Source organism: Osmerus eperlanus, chromosome 13, assembly GCF_963692335.1.
Source record: "Osmerus eperlanus chromosome 13, fOsmEpe2.1, whole genome shotgun sequence".
Classification (NCBI taxonomy): domain Eukaryota; kingdom Metazoa; phylum Chordata; class Actinopteri; order Osmeriformes; family Osmeridae; genus Osmerus; species Osmerus eperlanus.
In genome coordinates this window covers 16,755,613-16,782,093 of record NC_085030.1, presented here as the reverse complement: position 1 = coordinate 16,782,093, position 26,481 = coordinate 16,755,613, and the positions used below count along the sequence as shown (strand labels likewise).

The 26,481-nt window shown below is 44.9% G+C and overlaps 1 protein-coding gene across 1 annotated transcript in view; it reads left to right on the top strand.

Moving 5' to 3' along the window:
- Positions 1-24,274, top strand: part of lingo2 (leucine rich repeat and Ig domain containing 2) — a 67,747-nt gene extending 43,473 nt beyond the window's left edge. Inside the window, exon 3 of the mRNA XM_062476863.1 lies at positions 21,261-24,274. Within this exon, the coding sequence (XP_062332847.1) occupies positions 21,273-23,114 (1,842 nt within the window). The 5' untranslated portion in view covers positions 21,261-21,272 and the 3' untranslated portion in view covers positions 23,115-24,274. The remainder of the gene's footprint in view (positions 1-21,260) is intronic.
- Positions 24,275-26,481: the final 2,207 nt, after the last annotated feature.

The window sequence follows — 26,481 nt, the reverse complement described above, 5'->3', positions numbered from 1 at the left end:
CGTCCACCCTCCTGACAGGCAGACAGGAAGGCTGTCTGGCGCAAGGTCATTAAAACAGGGCTGATTGCAGCTGTGGAGAGTTAGTCGTCGACGGTCACCCATCTGCCTCTGGCGGAGGAGCACGTCCAGGCTGTCAGAGGGAGGAGCAGGAGGGATGCTATGCTGGAGAGTGGGGCGAGGGGGAGAGAGCAGGAGGGATGCTATGCTGGAGAGTGGGGTGAGGGGGAGAGAGCAGGAGGGATGCTATGCTGGAGAGTGGGGCGAGGGGGAGAGAGCAGGAGGGATGCTATGCTGGAGAGTGGGGTGAGGGGGAGAGAGCAGGAGGGATGCTATGCTGGAGAGTGGGGCGAGGGGGAGAGAGCAGGAGGGATGCTATGCTGGAGAGTGGGGCGAGGGGGAGAGAGCAGGAGGGATGCTATGCTGGAGAGTGGGGTGAGGGGGAGAGAGCAGGAGGGATGCTATGCTGGAGAGTGGGGCGAGGGGGAGAGAGCAGGAGGGATGCTATGCTGGAGAGTGGGGCGAGGGGGAGAGAGCAGGAGGGATGCTATGCTGGAGAGTGGGGCGAGGGGGAGAGAGCAGGAGGGATGCTATGCTGGAGAGTGGGGTGAGGGGGAGAGAGCAGGAGGGATGCTATGCTGGAGAGTGGGGCGAGGGGGAGAGAGCAGGAGGGATGCTATGCTGGAGAGTGGGGCGAGGGGGAGAGAGCAGGAGGGATGCTATGCTGGAGAGTGGGGCGAGGGGGAGAGAGCAGGAGGGATGCTATGCTGGAGAGTGGGGTGAGGGGGAGAGAGCAGGAGGGATGCTATGCTGGAGAGTGGGGTGAGGGGGAGAGAGCAGGAGGGATGCTATGCTGGAGAGTGGGGTGAGGGGGAGAGAGCAGGAGGGATGCTATGCTGGAGAGTGGGGCGAGGGGGAGAGAGCAGGAGGGATGCTATGCTGGAGAGTGGGGTGAGGGGGAGAGAGCAGGAGGGATGCTATGCTGGAGAGTGGGGCGAGGGGGAGAGAGCAGGAGGGATGCTATGCTGGAGAGTGGGGTGAGGGGGAGAGAGCAGGAGGGATGCTATGCTGGAGAGTGGGGCGAGGGGGAGAGAGCAGGAGGGATGCTATGCTGGAGAGTGGGGTGAGGGGGAGAGAGCAGGAGGGATGCTATGCTGGAGAGTGGGGCGAGGGGGAGAGAGCAAGAGGGATGCTATGCTGGAGAGTGGGGTGAGGGGGAGAGAGCAGGAGGGATGCTATGCTGGAGAGTGGGGCGAGGGGGAGAGAGCAGGAGGGATGCTATGCTGGAGAGTGGGGCGAGGGGGAGAGAGCAGGAGGGATGCTATGCTGGAGAGTGGGGTGAGGGGGAGAGAGCAGGAGGGATGCTATGCTGGAGAGTGGGGCGAGGGGGAGAGAGCAGGAGGGATGCTATGCTGGAGAGTGGGGCGAGGGGGAGAGAGCAGGAGGGATGCTATGCTGGAGAGTGGGGCGAGGGGGGGGGGGATGGGGGCGGGGGGGGGGGAGCAGCCAGCGTTAAATTGAACAGGAGAGAGTCAGGACGGGGGGAAATGTACTGGAGAGGAGGACACAGTCGCAAATTCTACAGACTGCTAATCGTATAAGTGACCAGACGGTGTTGTTGTGTAGGCTTGTGTTAGTTACTGCACCTGGGGAATACTAACTCCGGAGTAAGTACTATGTTTGTCTGTGGATTCATGGCGTTCGACTAAACAAAGTTCCTTCGGAAGCAGCCTGAGGTTCAGGGTTTATGCGGCGATGCTTTGATTTGAAAGAAAATGTCACTGTAACGCAGTCAAATAGATGGTGAGAAGCCTGGCGCTCTGTCCCTACCAGGGCTAACGGACTCACGCTCCGCTCGGAGCCCACAGACAACAGCATTTACCTCAATTTTACTGGTTTATATCTTCCTATCGTCCAATATTTGACAATTCTCAGGCCAGCTGGAAGGACAAATCTGATATCCATGTGTGTGTGCGTATGTGTGTATGTTTGTGCGTGCGTGAGCATGTGTGTGTGTTTGAATATAGATTATTTAGATTTTTCACGCTCCGAGACAGGACAGTGTGTTTCAGGCTTCAAGAAGGGCTCCTTCTGGAGACAACATCCAGCCTGCCCTCTCCTTCACCCCGCAACACTTTCAAGGGCTTTTAGCCTCCGCCGCCCATCATTTAGTAATGTATCTACAGTATCCGTTTTGGGTCATTTGGGGGGCACAACCTTTGGGCTGGTCAGGAGACAGCCTTGACGGAAGATGGATGTTATTAGATCAAACCCTTCCATAGGCTGCACCTGCTAGCTAGTCCCAACATTCAGTCTATTTATCTTGAATATTTGGAATCCAGAGTCAAAGAATGGGAGCATTTGTCCGTTTAAATTGCTATTTGGTGGCATAAAGCTCATGAGCTTTAAAGGATGAGTTTTAGGAATATCCTTAGAAAAAACCCAGCGCAGGCACTGAACATTCGTCTCCTCAGTAAGGAAATGCTGATTTGGCCTTGTGGAGGAGACAGACAGATGGAGTCCGCTCTCAATCTCTGACTAACGCAAACAATCTGACGCTGTACAAGCAAAGCGTTTCCCCGTAACTCCGAACGCTGCATGATGATTCCCCTTGTCCTCTCTGGCTCCCCTGCTGGGAGCGGACAGTACTGCAGCTCCCTGGCTCCCCTGCTGGGAGCGGACAGTACTGCAGCTCCCTGGCTCCCCTGCTGGGAGCGGACAGTATTGCAGCTCCCTGGCTCCCCTGCTGGGAGCGGACAGTACTGCAGCTCCCTGAGCTGGACACAGGGATGAGAGGAAGCGTGTGCTTCCCTTCTGATCTGCTTCCCTCAGATGACCCGTAGTTACTCCACTATGGGGACCTGCTGACCCGTAGTTACTCCACTATGAGGACCTGCTGACCCGTAGTTACTCCACTATGAGGACCTGCTGACCAGCAGTTACTCCACTATGGGGACGTGCTGGGAGTGGAAGACCAGTGAGGCTGGAGGTTAAACTGTATGTATCTGGGTTTATCTCTACGTATCTGGCAGATGAACCGTGTGTATCTGTGTGTATCTGGCAGATGAACCGTGTGTATCTGTGTGTATCTGTGCCCATGAGGTCACATATTATTCTCTGTTTAGTTTTCTTTTTTCCATTTCTCAGTTTTTTTCGGAGGCACCATCATTAGTGTTCTGTGGTTTGATTAAGAGGTCTGCGGGGTGTGATGGGCTGGGAGAATGTGTTTACTACAACAATTTTTTCGCACTATACAATGTTATGTTTGTGGCCTTGATTGAGCCCAGTAGGCATATTGCAGTCACAGCCTCTACTCCTACAAACCTCCGGGGGTTAATTAACAAGAGCAGGTAACTAGATAGCAGGCTGGCTTGCATGAACAGGCAGACTAGCATGAATGTTCCGCTTCTGAATCTTTTTATTCCGCCTTTGTTTACAACAAGAGCTGTTTTCTTCTGCTTTCCAAGACATCTTGTAACTGGAAAATCTTTGTGTTTTTTTGGTTTTGTGTGTGTTTGTAGTTTTTGGTGGTGGGTCCACAGTGTTGTTGTAGCTGCTTTGTGCTGAGATCTGCGTTTGAGAACCACGGCTAGCGACACACGGCTAGCGAACCACGGCTAGCGAACCACGGCTAGCGAACCACGGCTAGCGACACACGGCTAGCGAACCACGGCTAGCGACACACGGCTAGCGAACCACGGCTAGCGACACACGGCTAGCGAACCACGGCTAGCGAACCACGGCTAGCGAACCACGGCTAGCGAACCACGGCTAGCGAACCACGGCTAGCGACACACGGCTAGCGAACCACGGCTAGCGAACCACGGCTAGCGACACGCAGGAGGAGGTGAGGACTGTTGTGTGTTGACTGACCCTGCATCCGCTGTCTTGACTTTCAATATCGGATTCTTTTTATTTCCCCCCCCCCCCCCCTCCCCCCCAGGAGGACCCAGCATATGAGTTAACGTTTGACTACAACGACCTTATGCAACGGTCAACAATCTTATCTCTCGAAATAGCCCAACGCATTAACTGTCTTAACCCCGCGATTGCAAATCCCAAAAATTAATTTATAAACGCGTCACTGGCAGGAAGTGCTTCCGCTCTGCCCCCCCCGCTGCCCCCCCGCTGCCCCCGCTGCCCTCCCTGCCCCCCCGCTGTGATGTCGAGTGGCGCTGTGCTTGAGAGGAACTTGGCCAGGGGGTGTAATATCCTCCAGGAACGTCACTGCTGCTGACTGGAACACAAAGCTGGCTGCCACATCTACACACAGCCACCCGCGGGCTTGCTTCTCGCTCGGGAACAGATTGCACAAATGAAAGGGTGCCAATGTGTTTGGTTTGTCATTTCAATTTAATCTCTTTTGTATCTTCAACTAATATAATTGTTGATCTGTGGATGATACATTGGAGATGAACTCGATTTAAAAAATCGGAAATCGGATGTAGATTTTTACCAAGGGCCTAATAAATCATGTAATGCAGGGTTAATTAGAAAAACCATGTGTTTTCTGACTGATGCACAGCCCAGTTCACAAAAAGGGAACTGAGTGTTTTTAGTAACATTGGATTATAAAATCATGTTCTCTTGTCATATTCCATCCAAGTAAAGGATATACAATTAAGGTCCACTCCAGAGTGGTGATGTATAATATGTCACCGCTTCAATTAGCTGTTGAATAAGGCAGTACTTCCCACATTTTAGAAAGCTCCATGGGAGGATTTACTCCCATCTAAGAGAAGTGTTCTCTTAGAAAGCTCTCACCTCGGCTAAAGTGGTTTGGAAACCTGACCCATTATTGGCTAGCGTGGTAAGATGTAAGTCTAATGAGCATACAATGCTACTTTGAGATTCTCTATAGTGCTGAGGCTCAGGGAAAAGAGGAACATGATTCATCTTGTTTGGAAGGGGAGCCTTTATTAGGGTAGAGTGGGATGGGGGTGGGCGGGGGTGGCCAAGATGAGCTTCTCCACCCAGTGTTTCTGTAATTGCTTTCGGCTGCACCTTGAGAATTTGATGAGTCGAGTCAGGACTTTTGTTTGAGTGACTGAGCGAAAAGCGTCTCTTGAGATGAGAGCAGGTAATCGCCGCATCACCGTGGAAGTCCAGAAACAGAGTCCCTCTCTGTTTGGACGGTTTATGTGTTAAGGATCTGGACCCTGTTTTTGTACGCGTAATCGCTTTCTATTGCATTAACTTGAGACTGTCTGAACACTCAAGCCATAGTGAACCGGATTTAACTGAACTGCTTGTATCAAGTTAAATACACACAGTAACTACATGTTATAGTTTTTTCTACAAGGGCTGTGTAGAAAATGTTGTTGTGTTTTCTTCTTTGGAGTTAAATAGCTAATTGATGTGATCAAACAAAAGCTGAGAGGTGATTTACACATTTACAAACATAAAGATCGCTGTGAATATTGCGCTCTGACTTTTTTTTTTTACAGGTTTCCTGTTTATTCAATGAACAGACATTTCCATATACAGTAGATGTACAGTTTAAATACTGGCAATGTATTTAGGATCTGTTGGCACCGGAGAGATGGATTTGACTCGTGGGCTTAGTTTAAATAAACCAGGCTTTGAACGTGCTTTTATCAGAGTCAGTATCACACTGCACAGATTCTTCCCTGAAGCCGCAGGTTTCAATATAAATATTTATTTTTCGGCTCTATGTTTTATGTATGCGGCATGAAGTTTTAATGAGGGGGTCTCTTCATAGACATGGGCAACCTAATATTTTGAGTGCAGATATTTTACTTCATTCATACATTCATGAATGCTCAATTAAGCTGTACACAAGGAGAATTTAAAAAAGGTTTGGTTGCTTTAGTTCTTACTCTCAACCAAATATTTGGGAGTAGTATTTTCTAATTATTCTGCCTTTCTGGAAGTGATTGAATGTTCAGTTCAGTGAGTGTGACAGATAACAGGCCAGTCTTAGAAGGCCCTAACACTTGCCTCTCTAATGAAAGTGAATCTTGTGGCTGTATTGCAAAAAACATCTATAATAGATAGACTCTCATCTATTCTTATCGGTTGATGATTGGAATTTGATTGACATCTCTTCCGTAATCTGTTAAAAAGCATTATTGAAGAGCTCATTATTGAAGGGAGGATGAAAGGAAGTTGATGGGGGGGGGGGGGGGGGTAAAGCAAGTGAGTTTAAGTGTCTTGCTTTCAGGGGCACACTAATAGCTTATCTTCACAACCACAGTGGAATTCCCCTATATGTCTTCATTTCACGAACAGAAGGGTTATTACATGGATATTACAACACATTGTAGGCTTTATATGCCATGTTAAAGTCCACTGTTTGTCCTTGGTGAAGGAACTCATTTGGAATTGCTGTCCCATAATGCCCTGTTTTCTATACTGCCTGATTAACAACATGAGGCATTGCTTGAGCTGCGCTCTGTATTTCTGTCAAATCATTACCATAATTTCCTCCTTCTCCCTGCACAAAAACGGACCACATCAAAGCTCGTTCTGCTCACCACAAAACAGCCAAATCCCTTTATGTTGAAGCTTTGTTTCGTCTACAGATTGTCTGTGTATCTCCTGACTGGGTGATCACACCAGCTCTCTGATTATGGCTGTTCCTGTTTTCTTCAACTCACATAGTGTTGGTTCCCTTAAATTACATCCTATTTCCATAATCCCTTCATCCCCCCCCAAAAATAGAAAAAAACTCCCTTCTTTCTCAACTTTAAGCACGCTATTGAGCAGTAAAAATATCCTGACCGTATGAAAAGACATAGAAAGCCCCATCTTCCTATTATCAGAGGATGAAGGCTACTGTATCTGTCTACCAGGGGGACTTGTGCAGTTCCCCTGCAGGACCCGTGGGGGTCCTGGCCGTCTTCATGGAGCCCCTGGGCTTCATTGCACAAGAAACCCGTCCAATTAATTGTCACACGAAAAGAGGACTATAAACTCACACACCACCTTTTGCGGGAAAGGACCTCTTTCTTATTTTCTCTCCAGTCAGTGTAAAGGATAGAAGTTTCCTTTCCCACTCCGTCACAGCCCCTCATCCCCTCCTCAACCTGACTTGTCCCTGCGCCAGTTGGCAGCAAGGTATTTGGAGATCCCTTGTCAGGGTCCTGGACAACTCATTAAATTCTTCCCCCTGGTGACAACTTGATTTTCTCAGCTGAAACGATTCAATCCTCCTCACCTGTTAGACGGTGACACTCAGTCTGTTAAGGCTGCTGGAGGACCTTAAGGGAGGCACTGTGGTACCTGGCACAGTTTTGTCAAGTCAATTTAGTCAGATCGCATTCTAATAGAGCGCCAATGGGGCGTGCACACACACAGGTTGTGCACACACACAGGGTGTGCAGACACACAGGGTGTGCAGACAGACAGACAGAGACAGTCAGAGACGGGGAAGTGTTAGGGTTGCGGAAGCTGCAAAGGTTAACAAGACAAATATGTCAAAAGAATAAATAAATAATACACGTCGTCGTTCGGAGAGCGGCCGATAGTTGTGGGTGAAGGAGGACCTCTGAAGACTACTTCAGCGATCGTGGTTCCACATTCTGGGTTGTTGTCTTGTTACAGATGTTCTCAGGACCTTCTCTAATGTTAAAAGCGACACAATCATCCAACGTAGCACATGGAACGCCTCCACCTAATTGTGTGCGGTCTTACCTATGTGGACAATCTGGACATTTAATTAGGCCTTAATGCCCTCTGGCTTTGTACAGTAAAGCCCTCCCCCCTCCCTGTGCTGGAAGCCGTCCCCTTCTCCCCACTGTCACTCAGTCAGCCTGCCCGTGAAGCCCTGCCGGGTGCCGTAGACCTACCGGCGCATGGTGGACGTTTGGTTTAGTGGCTGAAGCCAACCTCAAGGTGCTCCGGACGAAAACCGAGGAGCAGGGACACCGCTAAGTCCAAATAGCATTCCGAACAATTAACTCATCCCTTGAAGCTTGTCACCCTCAGGACGCAGAATGGAATGGGGTAGCCTACGACAATCAATGGAGAGCCTGCGGGTTATAGTTTTAAAATTAGCCAACATACCAATCATCATGTGCTAGCAGGTACTATCACACAAGGGATTTCTACCCAGGGCTTACTGTTCAGTCATTGGAGAGGGAGGAAGCTAAATCAATCTTTTTTTTTTATACTGATATACCCATTACGGTGACGTGGATTCTATCACAATCTTGCCTGCTTCCCTCCTGTACAATGTGCCATGGTGTTTGGCTTCAGGCGATGGACTTTTTTTAAGCACTCAAGAGAAGGGAGAAAGCGGTGTTGGTGCACAGTTTGAAAATTATATTGTTTGGCAGAGAATTTGAGAGAACTGAAGAGACTGTTAGATGAAGTAAGCTTTGGCTACGAGGCACAGAGCTGTGAAGTTAGGCTAACCTTTAGATGCAGCTGGTGTTCGGGTGATAAGGACATCTCTGTGCTTTGTGAGTTTTTCAACTGCAGATTAACTTGAAAAATTGCATATACCTTGCAGAATTTGCATATGTTTACCCTAACGGAATGTGTTTCCGGATTCCTGCAAGGATATGGAGTATATTTCACGTGTTCAAACAGTTGTGCATACAGAGCAGTTTTATTTGTCCACCTTTATTGTGAAAAAAACAGAGTTGGGTACTAGATTAGTTGTACATCTGAGGGGCTTGTGTTGGTCTGTGAGTTCAGAAACAAACAGAAGTCATAGCAATCAGTTTGTAAAGGCTGTCTGGTGAAAGTAATATTTTGATGACGGAAATTCCTTTCACGGTCCCAAACAAAGCAGGCTGAAAGACTGACTGTATATTTGTTTATATCATGGTTTGGATAAATACTTGATTCAGATTGGTTGTTGGAGCGTTTATTATCAATTGCCTCATTTTCTCTTGCACTGACATTTATAAAAAATATTATCTGACGTACATCTTCACAATTATCTACACCAAAAGCACAAAGTTGTGCGCAAGCAATCTCCACATTTTCTCCTAAACTTCTAGACCATGACCCTTTCTACCGTGCCTAGTGTTTTTCTGGGTTTAGTGAAGAACATATTCTGTCTTAAACTTGATCTGTTTACATGTGTACCCCTTTTTTCTGTCTCATTGTCAAAGTTAGCATTCACCTCTCTTGAAAGATTACACACTATCCAGTCAATCTCCTGGAAGCAGTCCTGAAATTCAATAACTTAAGTACACTCAGTCAATAGGGCAGAGCCTTGGAGCAATCGGTTATATGCCATGAGAAATGGCTTTGTTAATGATTGTTTGTGAAGTGGTGTGTTTACAGGGGGGGTGTTCAGGTGCTTATCTCTGGTAAACAGTCTCCCAGAACCCATCTCAGTCGTGCAGGAAGAAGCTAACTTGTTTCATGTGGGGATATACTCACACTATGAAGCCACAGTCAGTTCAGTCCTTAAAGACCAACGATGCCGTTGCAGATAACCATGTGTCTTCTGTATTAGCAATGTGTCACAACATTTTCATTTTTGTTGAGCAAGAATATAACAGATCAGAATATTATATAGGCTAACCAAACCTGAAAACAATAGTATAGGATGGGTTTGGTAGTTTAAGATGGATTAACTCAGTTATACCAAAGGCTTATAAAAAATGTATGGTTGGTGACTTTGTTGTGGTCTAAAAAGGGATATTAGTTGGATATTAGTACTGGCTATCAATTTAGAGAAGGCTTTTACAACTGAAATGCATCCAATTCACAGTTAAATGTTTCCACTTGTCTATAGTAATTACTGACATTTCAAAGTTTCAGCTACGACAATAATAATACACGGAATGGTAGAATGTGGCTTAAGAAATGCTGATTCACATGAACAGCTGCAATGTTACATTTACATTTAGTCATTTAGCAGACGCTCTTATCCAGAGCGACTTACAGTAAGTAAGGGGGGTCAGATGGCTGAGTGGTTAGGGAGTCGGGCTATTAATCAGAAGGTTGTTGGTTCAATTCCCGGCTGTGCAAATGATGTTGTGTCCTTGGGCAAGGCCCTTCACCCTACTTGCCTCGGGGAGAATGTCCCTGTACTTACTGTAAGTCGCTCTGGATAAGAGCGTCTGCTAAATGACTAAATGTAATGTAAATGTAATGTAAGTAGAGGGACATTCCCCCGAGGCAAGTAGCGTGAAGTGCCTTGCCCAAGGACACAACGTCATTTTTCACGGCCGGGAATCGAACCGGTAACCTTCAGATTACTAGCCCGACTCCCTAACCGCTCAGCCACCTGACATCTCTGGAAAGACTTCAATGCTATGATCAAGTTTAGGGCAGTGTCATAATTTCACTTGTTGATTAAAATGACTAGAATGAACCTGTCTTAATTAGAGGTCCCTCGATGATTGTTGCTACAGTATTGTTCTTTAGTTTTACTTTTGTTTATATTCTGTGGACTAAGCTGTGACACGTACTTGTTCACACATTACAGTACCTGTTTTTAATTATTTACACGTTTACACTATGGTTTTGCAATCAGATTTAAATAAAGGTGTGTGAAAAGACATTCATGGGCATCCTCGTGAATTATTCAGAATCACGAGGCAGAGAACAACTTGGGATAATTGATCATGCAACTAAATATAGATGAAGGGTGTGTTTAGTTGCACATGTCTGAAATCTTTCATAGTAGGCGGAACATGAAAGCAACAACCGAGGTGAGGAAGGGAAGAACCAGATTGTTGATTAGGAAGAAGCCACTGAAATTACTTAATATGTGCGAAGTATGTCAATGGCTTGGTTTCCTCCAGTTGGAGATTAAAAATTTGTTTCAAGTAGAAATCAGACCATGTTATTCAACCCAGCTCATGCATTACGTTATTGATCAGCATATTAATGATGGCATCGAGCTGTTACTGTTGTTGGTACGTTTCAAGAGCAGGCTTTTTTTGAGGGATTCTCTTGTTGGGAGTACAACGGCACTTGTTGGGAGTACAACGGCACTTAGGAATGCTTGGCTGGACCTGATGTTAGTTTCCAGGATCACAATGACTCGTATTGAGAGACTTTGGTTGCTCTTGTTGGTTAGTTGTAACGGTTTTAAATTCTTGTACTCGCTGTGAAATATTTTACTGTTGATTGTTTTTCTACTGGTACACTCTTGCACTTTGAGTTTCATGTTGTTTAATTGTAACTTGTTTAACTGCATACTCTTCCCTTTGGCACTTATTTGGTTTTTCACAATGTATGCTTCATGTTTTGGCTGCTCGCAATGTTTGGGGCTATTTCGTTGTTATGATCAGTGACCTATGTTCTTTTGTAAAGCTCTCTCTTGGAAGTCGCTTTGGATAAAAGCGTCTGCTAAATGCATAAATGTAAATGTTTCCCATCTGATTGAGGAAATAAAGAAAGTGGCAATATTGCTTAAAATATAACAGACTAGAGACCAGCAAGGCAGCCGTTTTGAACATGATCTTCGTTTGACCATAAGTGTTCAGTATCCACGTTCTTTTGGCAGAGCATATCGACAACCTGGTAACAGTGACCCATGAAAAACAGGGCAGTCACAAAGCCTTCATCCAGAAACACTCAAGACTGGCCATCGACCCTTACAGCCACAAAGCACATCTTCTGAGGTCATAACTCAAGTCTAGTGGAATTACCGGTCTATCTCCATTTCTCCTGAAAGGATTCGCTTTAAAAAGTGTCTCCATATCGTCCGCTTGCCTACATTTCTAGGGTGACCAGGCAGGCGTGGATTAAAACAACATCTGAGACTATTTCAGTCGTTTGATTGGAACTGCAATACCAGCTTTCAGATTGTTCTGTTAAATGTATCTTTAGCCAACATACAGCAGTCAAGCACAGTTGGGTTTGACATTACGAAACAGAGAGAGGAATTGAGAAATAAGGCATGCGAGCCGTAGTTTTAAAATATGAATAGAAACTGATAATGCTGTGTGGAAGATATGTTAATTAATTCCATGACAGACTTTTGAAAGGCATGATCGATATTAGTAATTTAGATGGTCGCATACATTGTCATTTTCCTCCTCGCCCTCATAAAAAGACAATTACTGTGTGTTGAAAACTGTGTTAATACACAATAGTGTGTCGCGTTAGAAATGTAATTTAATTTAATTCCTCACTTGATGGATGTCATTGAGTCAATCAATAGAGCGTCCTCTTATGCTCAGCTTGTGATAAGTTTAATGAAAAGATGTTTGGCTGTATAGTACAGGTACTGTGATCAGGCCTTGGACTGGAATGAGAGGAGGGAATCATAGAAAATTACCTTTCTCTTTGCACTGATAATTCTGACAACTGAGTGCAAGAGACTGAAATAAACAGGCTGACATTCAAGTCTCCTCAAGGCTTTTAGCGTGAGTCACAACCCCGGTCCGTCGGGAGAGACATATTTGAATGGGTTTTAATGGCGTCAAACTAGAGGTCGGAGGTCAAGTCTCTTGATTGCAGATCCGTCTGTGAGAGAATAGCAGCGAGGAGAGAGAAGTAGAGGAAGAGACAGAAAGAGAGACCTAGAGGAGTAATCATGTTGCGTGGCAGTTGAGGAGAGAGAGAAAGAGAGACCTAGAAGAGTAATCATGTTGCGTGACAGTTGAGGAGAGAGAGAAAGAGAGACCTAGAGGAGTAATAATGTTGCGTGGCAGTTGAGGAGAGAGAGAAAGAGAGATCTAGAGGAGTAATCATGTTGTGTGGCAGTTAAGGAGAGAGAGACAGACAGATGTGTGGACTGGTTGTGGTTCCCTCGTCTAGAATCAGAACCCGGGACACCATGAAGAGACGAAGGAGGGTGAGGTACTTGATAGCCTTCATGATTCCTGTGGATCTTATGAGCGCAGTGGGCACTTTGCTTGTCTTTGTGTCTGTTAGTTGGTGAAAGTTCATAATTCAGGTTTATATACTGTGTTGTTTTCAGAGGATTTCTTGTCAGAAGGTCTGTGTGGGCAAGTTGTTGTTTTTTTTTGGGGGGGGGGGGATTGTGACGGTGCAGAAGGATGTTTTGTGGTCGTATTGTGTGTTAAGAGATGTGTGACTTGTAGTTAGGGTTAAATGAATGGATCTGGCAGTCGCATATCACTGCTCAGCACAGAATATCAACGACTTACAGTAGCTTGTTGCGACAATGTGGAACAAGCTGAAAATAACTAATAATTGCTTTACAAATGTCAAATTACCGTACATGAAAGGCTATATTAACCCTCGTGCTGCCTTCGGGTCACATGACCCAAAGGTTCATAACGAACCATCGTTGTGTTTACCCAATTTTACCCAATACAAAAACAAATACAAATAATTTTCTTTTAACCATTCCAATGTGGGGGGTCTGACACAGCCCGACAGTTAAAAGAAAATGCTTCACTTTGTTTTTGTATGAGGTAAATTTGTCGCAATACGACGGTGGGTCACAATGACTGATGGGTCAGAATGACCCGAAGATAACACAAGGGTTAAGTAATACTGGTTAATCAACCAATTGGCTGCACCACCACATGGAGTATTTCTATCGAATGGATGTATTGATTGTGGCGTCGTACACTGTGGTAACTGTTGAACTGGAGTCTACTGTGCTGCTATGTGACTATGCACCAGGGCTATCTACATAAAAATGCACCAGTAGTGAAATGCAGAGCTGTCTGTACGTGTGTGTGTGTGCGTTTGTGTGTGTTTGTTGATGTGTGTGTGTTTGTTGATGTGTGTGTGTGTTTGTTGATGTGTGTGCGTTTGTTGATGTGTGTGTGTTTGTTGATGTGTGTGTGTGTGTGTGTGGGGGGGGGGTGGTGGTGACTCAACCCCCCCCCCGGCTGTGCAGACGGGCCCCTGACTCACAGCAGATGTGGGGAGATGTGGGGAGCCCAAACCTGGAGACGCGCTGCAGAGTCGATCTGCAGAGTCGATCTGCATCCCACACAGAAGGCTTCTAGACCTCTCCACAACACATGCTAATCAGCCTGTACTGTACCTCATCCCCTGTGAAACACCCTGCCCGTCCTTTCAGTTGAAGAGGTTATTACAACCGTGGGCCTCATCCACTGGGGACAAGGGCAGTCCTATTTCTTCCTTTGTGCTGCTGTTGATCAATGGATGGATGATTCCTGATATCTCTGCCTTGTGGATTGTTGATATTATTCTGCTGTAAAGTCTCCCTGAGTCGTGCATTGGCTTATTAACAGGGACGGTTGTTTGCGAAACAGCGGTTGACATTTCACGGATGAAGTAAATCTTCGTTGGCTAATAGTCTCAAATTGAATTATTGTATGCTCCATGGAATACGCTTTTATGAGGATAATGTATATTTGATCTTCTCTTGCTTTCTGCTCTTATCCTCATATACGCCTAAACTTTTTAGCTGCCTTCCGGACATGTACTTGGTGTGTTTATCCCATTAAATGCTGCTTTACGTGGTTCATTTACTTGATGAATTATATTAGATTGTGCAGATATGTGTAAAAAGTTCTTGTCTATATTTCATTCTGGCAAGGGAAGAGGCCTTATGGGAGGGCCCTTGCTCCTAATGTTAAACAAACAGTATGATTAACGTGCTTATTTCACCTGATGACTCCAACTGTACGATAGAGGCAGAAAATTATCTAATAACCTGAAGCATTTTTAGACAACAGACATTTCTATTTTTGTAGTACCGATTACTGCCACAAGAGGTTTCTCTGTCATGACTGAACGAACTGAATGCAAGGTGGTTTCTCTATGAATAATAAACAATAATGAGCAACACTTTGTATTAATTAAATAATTTCCTATGTACCTACATGTTTTTACTCTCGGTATTGCTCTGTAGTTACACTGTGCTTATCGTAGCCTTAATGGAGAGTGTTTCCCAATATTCTAATAATATAATGTCAAGTTTATCGACATGAAACTTTCATCATAAACGAAAACATGTTGTTGTAGCCATGCAAGGTTAAACCGTCAGTTTAGTCTCCCTTTCTGTTGTCTCAGAGAATGCAGCTAACAGCTTTGTATTCTACAGCCATTACTGAGATGAATGTGTACTATATCCTTGGGGTTCTTTGCACCTTTTAGACTGCTTGGCCCTGTTAATGTGAGATTAACTACCTGTCCTGAGTGCCCTAGTCGTGGCAGGGTAACAGATTCTTCCCTGGGAGCAATTTTACCTGCTTAAGTGGTGCAATAAAGCACTATAAAGTTGCATCAATATCAATATTAAAATGCATTCATGTTGATAAGGTATACGTTTTATCGGGAGGCTGTAGACATTAACTATGACAAATAGCGTTGGATAGAAAAACACTTTATTCTAAATTCTTCCCGTCTGCAGAATCTACACAAAAATGTGGGTATTTCTCTGAAGCTCGTGTTTTTGTGTGTGTGTTTTCTTAAGGGAGACAGTATTGAGCTAATTGAAATGTCTGTTATTCTGTCTCACCACCTTGCCAGCACTGTCCACACTTTGCAGCCATGATAATCCTCACACGTTTAATTACAAACTATTCAACTAGGCTTACAAGCTCATTTTCCTTTTCGAAAGTTTATTCTTATTAATTAATAACTGTTCAATACAGGATTAACACCGTAAAATGCGGTGTTAAATAATTTCCACGGGGTTCGCTGGTAGATTAGAGAAGGAGTCTAGTCTGACTGGTTGGTGATGTTGGCATTGTTCTCTCAACCAGAGGTTATCAGCAGTAGAAAAGAGCAGTTGCTTCCATTTCCAGAAGTTTATTGCTAATTAACACAGATTAATTGCACTTTGATTTAGCTGGGTGAGTAAAGCGGAAGGCAAATTTGTGCATAGCAGGCTATTATTTCTCAAGGCTCCAGATTCAGCCGGATAAACCGTGTGTGTTCAAACCTCTCTGTGCCAAGCTCACCTTGATGTTGCGGGTCCTTAAAGAAAACATCTACCTACACTTGTACTGACTGGTAAATATCCATGTTGTGTTGGACCAGCGTCCGTTGAAATGAACTCAGGAGGTCACGAGAAAAGGAGGAAAAACAAACATTTTCATGATGTCGTTAATATACTGTGGCCTATTTCCCCTTAGTGCTTCGACTGCTTAACTCATAGAGTTACGGTCAAACAGAGCTGGGGTTACGTAAGGTTTCTAAAGCAAGTTCTAAAGTTTCTAAATACATTTTTTATTTGATTAGACTAATGTTGCACTTTGGCACTTAATGTAACACTTTGGTACTGAAGGTGTCATGCCGTGTGACATGCAACACATGTCACCTTTTATAAATGTTATGAATGTAATGGATGAGACAGACCGTGCCCAGACTCACATCCTCTTCGGGTAATTGCAGACGTTGCCTTAAAAAGGTGGGCTCTCTTGCTGTGAAGTAACCTGCAAGTTAATTAAATTTCTCACCAAGGATAGCTTAATTAGAAGATTAAGGCGTATTAAATTTAAATGATTAAACAACCTTCCTACACAATTACCCCTCAAAGGATTATTTAGACTATATAGACAATTAAAGCATTTTGTGTTGGGTGTGTTTCTTATATAAACTGTGTGTCAGGTGTGTTTCTTGTATAGACTGTGTGTTGGGTGTGTTTCTTTGGAAAGACATTTATAATGAATGACTGAAAGAAAGATAATGACTCAGGACTCCAACTTGTTAAATCATTTCTGTTTTATAATATTTATAATAATTTCATGTTTTATACATTTTTGGGGTTCTTCAAAGCATCATGGTATATTTCAGGCATCTTGTTAGCGGTTTGTTTTTAATCCTGTACGTTCTACATCATAAGAAAGTACACAATGACTGTTTACTCCAACATTGCTATTATCTTTGGACTAGAAAGTTCTTGAAACCACTCGGATAACATTTTGAAAGCCGGCACACAGAAACTTTTCACAATACTACGGTATATATGAAACTGCAACACCCACACAGTATGTCACCAATCCTCCTTAAGGATGATCCTATTTAATATGTTTACTCAGTTCTGCATCCTTACAATAACACCATTTGATACCAACAACCCCCAACAAAGTCATGTGACACAGCAGTGGCAGTTGGTTTTCCTGGTATGTGATGGTCATGTGACACAGCAGTGGCAGTTGGTTCTCCTGTTACGTGATGGTCATGTGACACAGCAGTGGCAGTTGGTTCTCCTGGTACGTGATGGTCATGTGACACAGCAGTGGCAGTTGGTTCTCCTGGTACGTGATGGTCATGTGACACAGCAGTGGCAGTTGGTTCTCCTGGTACGTGATGGTCATGTGACACAGCAGTGGCAGTTGGTTCTCCTGGTACGTGATGGTCATGTGACACAGCAGTGGCAGTTGGTTTTCCTGGTATGTGATGGTCATGTGACACAGGAGTGGCAGTTGGTTCTCCTGGTATGTGATGGTCATGTGACACAGCAGTGGCAGTTGGTTCTCCTGGTACGTGATGGTCATGTGACACAGCAGTGGCAGTTGGTTCTCCTGGTATGTGATAGTTCCAAGTCCCTCTTCTCCTCAGACCTGCCCTCTGATTCCAGAGATCAAAATGTGCCACTTGACGTGCTCTTTCAGGCCGTTGATAATTGCTAAGTAAACAAACGCCTGGCTCTTCACTCCAGCTCAGGGACTCTTTCCAGAGTGAAGAGGCATCACATTTCCGGGGATGCCGGTCGCCCTGGGGCCACAACAGACAGAGGAGGAGACCAGTTCCAGTGGACAGGGCCAAGGCCAATTTCACAAATAGGTTTTTCTTGGGTTGATTGCACAGGAGTCAAGTTATCTAAATCCCTCAACTACTTGGACAACATTTTTCTGCCATTCAAAGAGAGTTCAGGTAGTTGAAACCGCCCTCTGATGATGTTGTAGCATGTAGCCTTGCCTTCATATGCATTCTAGAGTGCACTTGGATGCAGAGCGTTACATATATTATTTGCTGAACCCACATCAGAAAGGGTTTTCAGATGGATGAATTTCAGGAACTATTAGTGGGTTAACTGTGTGGTGTTACTGTATATATTTATAAATGTGTTGATAACACTGTATTATTGTCGACCAGACAATTATTTTCAAGTGCAGTGTTTTCACTCTGTGCTCCTGCCATGAACACAGCATCTGTGTTTGTATTTGAAAGGGTGCACGCCCTCTTAAGAAAGATAAGGACCCTGGAAACGGGAAGGCATGTGTGTTTGTGTGTGGTTTTTTTTGTGTCTATCCATGAGTTAGTGTGTTTGGGAGTGCATGCGTGTGTCTTTTTGTATCTACCAGGGAGTTAGAGTGTGTGTGTGTGTGTGTGTGCGTGCATGTGGCAGAAAGAGATAGAAAGTGAGAAAATGAGGAAAGGGAAAATATGCGATGACCCATGAAAGATCGGTCAACTGCCTGGGGAGCGATTGCAATCTCCTATTGCTGCTCTCTCACCTCTGGATTTCAATCTGATAAAAGCACTTTTATCATTCACATACCCAGACGGCCGGTGAATAGGGACGCCCGGCATTATCAGATGGTCACTGCAGAGAGATGATCCCACATTCTGATGTCACACACAGAACCTCTGAGAAAGATCACTCGGCTGGGGTCCCCCAGAGGTCACCCCACTACAGAGAGAAAGGCTCTTGAAGAAGAGAATGATAAGAACCCTGTAGACTCTGGCCTCTTAGTCTGCTGCTCATGTCGGGCGACATGGGGTTGTGGTTTGCGCAGATGAACCCGGATACGAATAATTGTTACCCCTCGACAAGCTCTCCTCACCCGAGGTCATGGTGAAAAGGATCATCGGATCGAAAGGATGTATCTCTGCATTAGTGCTGTCATACGTGTTAATGAAAGACTCGTTTTTTGTGTCCTTTTTCTGGAATCGATTTTTCTCTTTGGTTGCTAAGACTTGACCCTGATAACAGGGCTTGTTTGAATAGTAACAGCACGGCTTGGCTGCCTTTTGCAGCCTTCATTTGTAGGACAAATAGCTTGAGGAAGTGTATATATTGAAAATCCTTATACCATCGACGTTATTGTGCTGTCGCCTACAGTAGCTAACTACTGCCAAATCATATAAGTAGCACTGTTGTGCAAAACATGGCTGCTAACAAGGGTTCGCTTGATTAAAGAAAACCGCTTGCTAACCAGTAGCAAGACTGTTAACCTTTTTTCATGTCTCTCGGCTGGCCTGGGAACGCCTCGGGGTCCCCCAGGAAGAGCTGGTGGAAGTGGCCGGGGAGAGGAAAGTCTGGGCCTCCCTGCTTAGGTTGCTGCCCCCGCGACCCGACCCCCGGACAAGCGGAAGATGATGGATGGATGGATGGATGGTTATAAGTACCACATGTCCAAAACCCTCACATGTCCACGCTCCTCATGATTAACAGCAGGCGTGTCACATTGACTGGTGTCACACGCGTGTCACATTGACTGGTGTCACACGCGTGTCACATTCCCAAACCCAGAGGCACCTCTGCCAGGGTGACCCATAGTCACCAGACTGAACTAGGGACCTTCATCACAACAAACCCTTCTTCTTATCTGTAACTTGCTCAGGAACGCATGTTTCTTACACATATGAAATATCTACATTTACATCCATCATACACAGTGCATGGTGTGTACATGCACCTTGAAACGATGACCAGCCAACCATGAAACGCCCCTCCTTCTCCTCCCTCCCCCTCAGTCTTATCTGATGTGGAGCGTGGTCCTCATCTTCTTTGTTGTGATGACTCAGTCATTTCAATGCAGTATTCATTTGAATAGAACAGGGTATTTAAGAACAAGAAATTTAATTAATACCGTGAATCCTGTTTCATTCTTCCCATACCGCTGTGTTCTTTGTAAATACCACCACAGCCCTCCCTAGCCAGATAATAATTGCTCAATTACCATTCATTTATTTGCTAACGTAAATTCCTCATACCATGTAGACATTTACGACACGTACGAGCTGTCAGCTGCTGAACATGTCTGACCTTTTCCAACTCTCCCATTCCAACTCTACATTTTGGAGAATCTCAACCCCACTCGATGTCCTAAAATCAACCCAGCATGTTTTGACCACAGATGACACTTTTTCAGTCTGATTGATTTGATTTGTAAATTTGTTTTGACATCATGGGATGGATTTTTTAATTGGATTTTTTAAATATATTAACCTGAGACCAGACTTTAATTTGTTATCTTTTTGCGGCCTGTGCTCTAATCTGTGTAATTATAAGACAATTCTGGGCATTAGGTGATGGCCTCCTAAAATTCCTACTTGTTGACAGTGTTCAGTCTTAACTTGTGGCACACCAGTTATACAAAAGGGAGAAAAAGTTTTTGTGTTACAGTAAACAACTATTTATCAATATAATCACGTCATGTTTTTGAGAAACAAAACTTCTGATAACAGAAGATGTAGAAACAAATAAACGGATAAGTATGAAAGACACTGTCCATATATGTTATATCTTTGATTACAAACAGAGGGTGAAATTGTTTAGACCAAAATTCTGAACGCTTACCAAACCTCATTACTGTCCTGTTAACAGAATGAAAATAGAGGTTTTGTAATCACAAATATTAAAGCTGCGAGAAAACATACGTTACTACTTCTGAAAAATGGTTCTTCCATTCAATCCCTGAGGATGTGAACCTGAGTATGTGAAAATTGCTGCACGGTCTAAAAGTAGTCTAACTGGTCTATGTTTTCAATAAATAAGTGATTTAAAAATAAATGCCTGTGATTTCTGGCTCAGATTGCAGTGCTGTAAGAAAAGCTTTTTTCAGAGTGCTATAAATGTTGTGTGGTGCGTCAGAGACAAGAACCCTCTAATCTGTCAGCCTGCTGGTACAGTTTCAACATGACTGATCATGTATTCTAAATGTACTGAAAAAAACTGAATACCTGTCGGATAATGTCCGAATATGGACGTTGGAAATAAATCCCACATCCTAGGTCCTTAAAATCCCACTTTACTACTTTAAAATCCAACACGCTCAAAATGCTCTTGAAGGGATTTTTGATGGCGTTTTGGTAAATAATCACACACTTTTTTTGTATTTGATTCATGGAAGAATAGGTAGACATGATGTGCTTTTTGTGATGTTTGAGATGTGAGGTTCTTGCTGCACTGTCATGCAAAACACAGACTGTGCCTTGGCACTAACTACTGTTAGAAATACTAGACCTTGAATATCTGCTGCACTTACCAAATTCATGTTATATGGCGCTGTGGATAAAAAATATGCTAAATTTAAGAATGTTTATATTTCATGCTCCAACTCACAATCATACAAACCCTGGACGAAAATCTCTGGAAATGAATACAAGCAAATACAGCCTCCGATGTACTGAAGTTCAGTCTGAACTTCATGCCCTGAAGTAATAAGCTCTCTTTCTCTTGTTGTTCTCTTTTGCAGAACCGTGACAGAATGGTCGACTGTATGAGCAAAGTCATGCTGCACACTGCCCTATCATGCTGGCAGCCTTTCCTGGGGCTGGCCCTGTTGGCTGTCTTGGTGAGCTCAGCCCTGGGGTGTCCGGCCCGGTGCGACTGCTCGGCCCAGAGCAAGGCAGTCCTGTGTCACCGCAAGCGCCTGCCAGGCATCCCTGACGGCATCCCCATCGAGACCCGGATCCTGGACCTGAGCAAGAACAAACTGCAGGCCATCAACCCTGACGACTTTGCTGCCTTCCCTGGACTGGAGGACTTGGACCTGAGTGGGAATATCATCAGCTATGTGGAGCCGGGAGCCTTCAACGCCCTGTTCAGCATGCACTCCCTTAGCCTCAAGAGCAACCGCATCAAGCTGATCCCCCTGGGCGTGTTCACGGGCCTGTCAAACCTCACGCGCCTGGACATCAGCGACAACAAGATCGTCATCCTGCTGGATTACATGTTCCAAGACCTGCACAATCTGAAGTTCCTGGAGGTGGGCGACAATGACCTGGTCTACATCTCCCACCGGGCCTTCAGTGGGCTGCTTGGTCTGGAGAGACTCACCCTGGAGAGATGCAACCTGACGGTGGTTCCCACCGAGGCGCTGTCTCACCTGCACAACCTGGTCAGCCTCCACCTGCGGCACCTGAGCATCAGCACCCTGCACCCCTTCTCTTTCAAGAAGCTGTTCCGGTTGCAGCACCTGGAGATCGACCACTGGCTGTCTCTGGACCTGGTGCCTGCCAACACGCTGCACGGTCTTAACCTGACCACCCTGTACATCACCAACACCAACCTGTCCAGCTTCCCCTACCAGGCCCTGAGACACCTCCCCTACCTGACGCACCTCAACCTATCCTACAACCGGATCCGGCACATCGAGGGGGGCTTGCTGACCGACCTAGTGCGTCTGCAGGAGCTGCACTTGGTCGGGGCCCAGCTCTCCACCGTCGAACCGTACGCCTTCCAGGGTCTCCGCTGGCTCCGAGTTCTGAACGTCTCCCACAACCGCTTGGACACGCTGGAGCGGGGCGTCTTCCAGGCGCCAGAGGCACTGCAGGCGCTGCTGATCGACGACAACCCCCTGGTCTGCGACTGCCGCCTCATGTGGATCTTGCAGAAGAGGCACTCCATGGTGTTCGGCGAGGCGCAGCCAGAGTGCAGCAACCCGGAGGGCATCCGCGGCAGACCTTTCAAGGAGTTCAAGGAGACCCTGCTGTCCTACTACATGACGTGCACCAAGCCAAAGATCCGGGAGAACAAGACCCAGGCAGTCACCGTAGACGAGGGCCAGCCGGCGAAGCTGTACTGCAGCGCGGAGGGAACCCCGAGGCCGGCCGTGTCATGGCTGTCCCCTCGTCGACGCCATCTCACCAACAAGAGCCATGGTAGAGTCACAGTCCACAACAATGGGACCCTGGAGATCAAGGCTGCAGAGGTGCATGACGGGGGCGTCTACCTGTGCATGGCGTCCAACTCTGCCGGGAACGACTCGCTGATGGTTTCCCTGGCAGTGAAAAGCCTCGGATCTCTCTACGCAAACAGGACCCAGTACTACACAGATCCTAGCAATACCACTGCCAATGGGACTTCCAACGTGACCTTCGGCTTGGACCTAAAGACAATTTTAGTGTCGACGGCGATGGGTTGTTTCACCTTCCTCGGAGTTGTCTTGTTCTGTTTCCTGCTGCTGTTTGTCTGGAGCCGGGGGAAAGGGAAGCATAAAAACAACATCGACATCGAATACGTCCCTCGTTCCAAGTCCAACGGCACTAATGTGGACAGCGCCGAGGTGCAGGCTGGGCCTCGGCACTTTAACATGAAAATGATCTAAGAAGACACGTGTGTGTGTGTGTGTGTGCGTCTGGAACTCTTGGGAATGTCCGAAGGATTACGTATTTTTATTAAAAGAATGGACCTCTGAGTTTCCCGCCACTGCAGGGATGACGTTACCGGACATGGAAACAGAAGGTTGTGGAGCCGTAAGAGGAAGCAGATCTCTGACTCCGGGCCTATGCGTTAAACACTGCAGACAATGTTTGGATGTTGTGTAAAATGCCAGGACATCTGTTCTCGCACAGTTGCCATTGAGCTGTTTTAGCTCGGAAACTCACTAATGATCCGAATCACTATCCAGGGGACCTGAGAAGAATAGGGATCAATAATCTGCTTTTCAACATTTGTATGCCCAAAAAGAGCCCTTTGGTGTGAGGTTGTGATTTAAAGACACTAAAAGAACCATGTACAGTACAAATTTGTATCTAAAGTATTACTCTTTGTTTAGTCTTGCACCATACTTATTCACCAAACAGATTAACAAATCCGAGCATAACTATCTCTGCCCATGATCTTGCATACTTGTACGTAATGCTTTATTATGTGCATCTACGTATGTGCGTATTCATCAAGAACTGTTCATAGCAATACTCATGGGATACAACATCAGTGAAAATCGAAATGGCCCCACCTAAGCAATTACTGTACCTTTTACTAATGAGTGTCCATGGATATAGGAAAGGGCTTTCATGGGATTGCAAGTTCACACTAGAGAGGATGTGCTCCAGTTACCCTAATTGACAGAGAGATATGAAAATATATGATTATTTATTATCATACGTGAAATAAAAAATAGATTTTATTTATGAAAATTGTTGAATGGGTTAACATAAGGGAACAATCTAACACTATTCAGGAACTATATAAACACTTTTGATGACCTTAAAGCTGACATTCCGGTCAGAAAATCTACATGGACCACATTTTTGTTCTAATCTTGTCTCTTTTTATTTCTTTTACGGTAACCTTTGCCTGAAGGCAGGATACATGAGTCCATTTTACTACAGTGACGTTAACATCCTTTTTTCCCCCAGTAAGACATTTGGACTCTGTCGTGGTAGTTTCTCATTTTGTTGTTGAATCATTTAGATTGTGAAAGTTCAAAGTAAAAGAAAAAAAAATCATGTATGTGAAATAAATGAAGATTTATTTGTACAATTTAGCTTGTCTGCACATGAGTTACCACCAACTTCACTTCATTTTTAAGACAATGGGAAGACATTCATGTTATAATGCAGCTGACAGGTTATTGAACAAGATTTATTTTAATGTACCCTTAAAGATTAACCATTCACATATACAAAAGCATCAATTTCCTACTTTAGAAAGAATTAATGCCTTAAATGCATGAATACTGACTGCATTGACAGCTAAAGAATATCATATGACTGTTATCAGATGGAACTGAATAATGTATTGCCTTTCAAGAGGCAAGACTTAGTTTCCATTAGCATTACTGACATTGGTAACAGCCCCACTTCCTCAAGTATGGATGCATCTACTCAAAATGTGCTAGGTTGAATCCATATGACACCGTGTAAGTAGAAAATGTAAAAAAAGGTGGTAAATGTCAAATGCTACCTTTGAATATCGCACTTCTAAAATGCATCAAGGGGTGAATTCTTAGCAGACAGGAAATATGCTAATCATTAAAATTGTTGCCAATATCAAAGGATAAGTGAAAGGGCATAATGTCTGATCTCCAAGCTAAGTAAGCATTCTTTTGCAGGTACCGTGAATCAAGAGGATGAAGTGATCAGAAGCTAAATCTCCTGGAATGTTGTTCACCTTCTGACACAGCTCAAATGAACACACAGGGTCTACCTCACATCACTGAGTGGAGAGGGCCAATTCTAAGAGGGTTAAGTAGATAAAGAATTCAATGCCTTGAGAGATACATGACTGACTGTCTGCTAAGTAACTTCAAATGTTGATGTAAAATATTTAAATGTACATTACTGTACATTATCTATAATTTTATTCTTATCAATTTTACTGAGCTGCATTGAAGCTATTTTTATGTTCTCCTTTACTGTCACATGACTTTTATTACGTAACCTTTGAGGTGTTAAACTAGAATTATTGTTACGATAACTGCCAGATGGATAGCTTCTCGTTTATTAGCTATTTATACTGCAACGTAAAGGTACAGCACTTTGTATGACCATAAGGAAGACCTTCAGAGTTAACTGAGGTCTTCTCCAGATCAGAAACCATAGGCAGTAGAACCTTCCTGAACACACAAAAATAAGTTTGTAGGTCAGTGCCATCTGTTTTGGCAGAAAAGTCAGATCCACCAGATGAAACGAGTCCTCCTCACTGAGGCCCTGACGTGACCGCCTTTCTCCCTTCCCTCCCTTGTCACTTTCAGAGACTTAAAAGTGTCAACAGATAATTATTGTATGAAGACGTCTTCTCTAAAATGGTGCCCGCAGAACTGTGTCACTGCACCCCTGTGTCGCTCTGTCCTAAGTGCAGGCATCCACACAAAGTGTTGTCCTGAGAAATCCAACGATCTGAGCGAAACACAGCAGAAACAGAACTCCACCTACAATTCTCTCGAAGTTCTCTCTTTTGTTATGTTTCTTGCATCGTAAAAGCAGCGCTGTACGTACTACCTCACCATAAAAGAAACCACACGATTCCTCCTGTATGCCAGAAGCTCCCTGTGGTTGAGTACCTGTTAAATATTTGTTTTCATGTGCATTTGTGCCTGAATCGTATCATTTGTGAACACTGTGATCGATAAACTACATTTTCCCCGCATGGATCATTCTGAAGGTCTTCACCCAAGAACAGGAACTCCATCAACCAGCATCCACAAACTCCAGGACATGCCCTTCATGCTGCAACATTTCCCTGCAGATCTGCCTTTTTTATACTTAAATTTGCACATTCGCAATTTAATTTCACAGGTGTGCCATCCGGACGAACTGCCTTGAAGCGACCCAATTCAAATCTTCAGAAGGAACGTTGAAAGACAGGACACAGACAGCGTGTCGTTAGAATAACCCTTTGTTGCCTTCATGCGTGTTAAACAAGCCCGACCATATGAATTACCCCCGTGGGCATACCAGAATGGATCCAGGAATAATCTTCTCTGGGTGAAGGCAAATGGATGCATGTATGGAAGAGGAGGGGGAGCAGTGCGAGGAGGTGTTTGCAGGCCTTGACATCAAATGCTTGAGTGGCGCTGGCAGTTTCAGCCGTCAGGGCAGATGTGAGTGTTGCTGTATGCTTTCATTAGGTTTAGCTTTCATACTCTCCCCAGCGATGCTGCAGTCTCCCAAATGAGTTCCCTGGCGATCCGACTCCTGTTCCACTCCTCTATCCCACAAATGGTTGCAGCGTTGCAAAATGTGAGT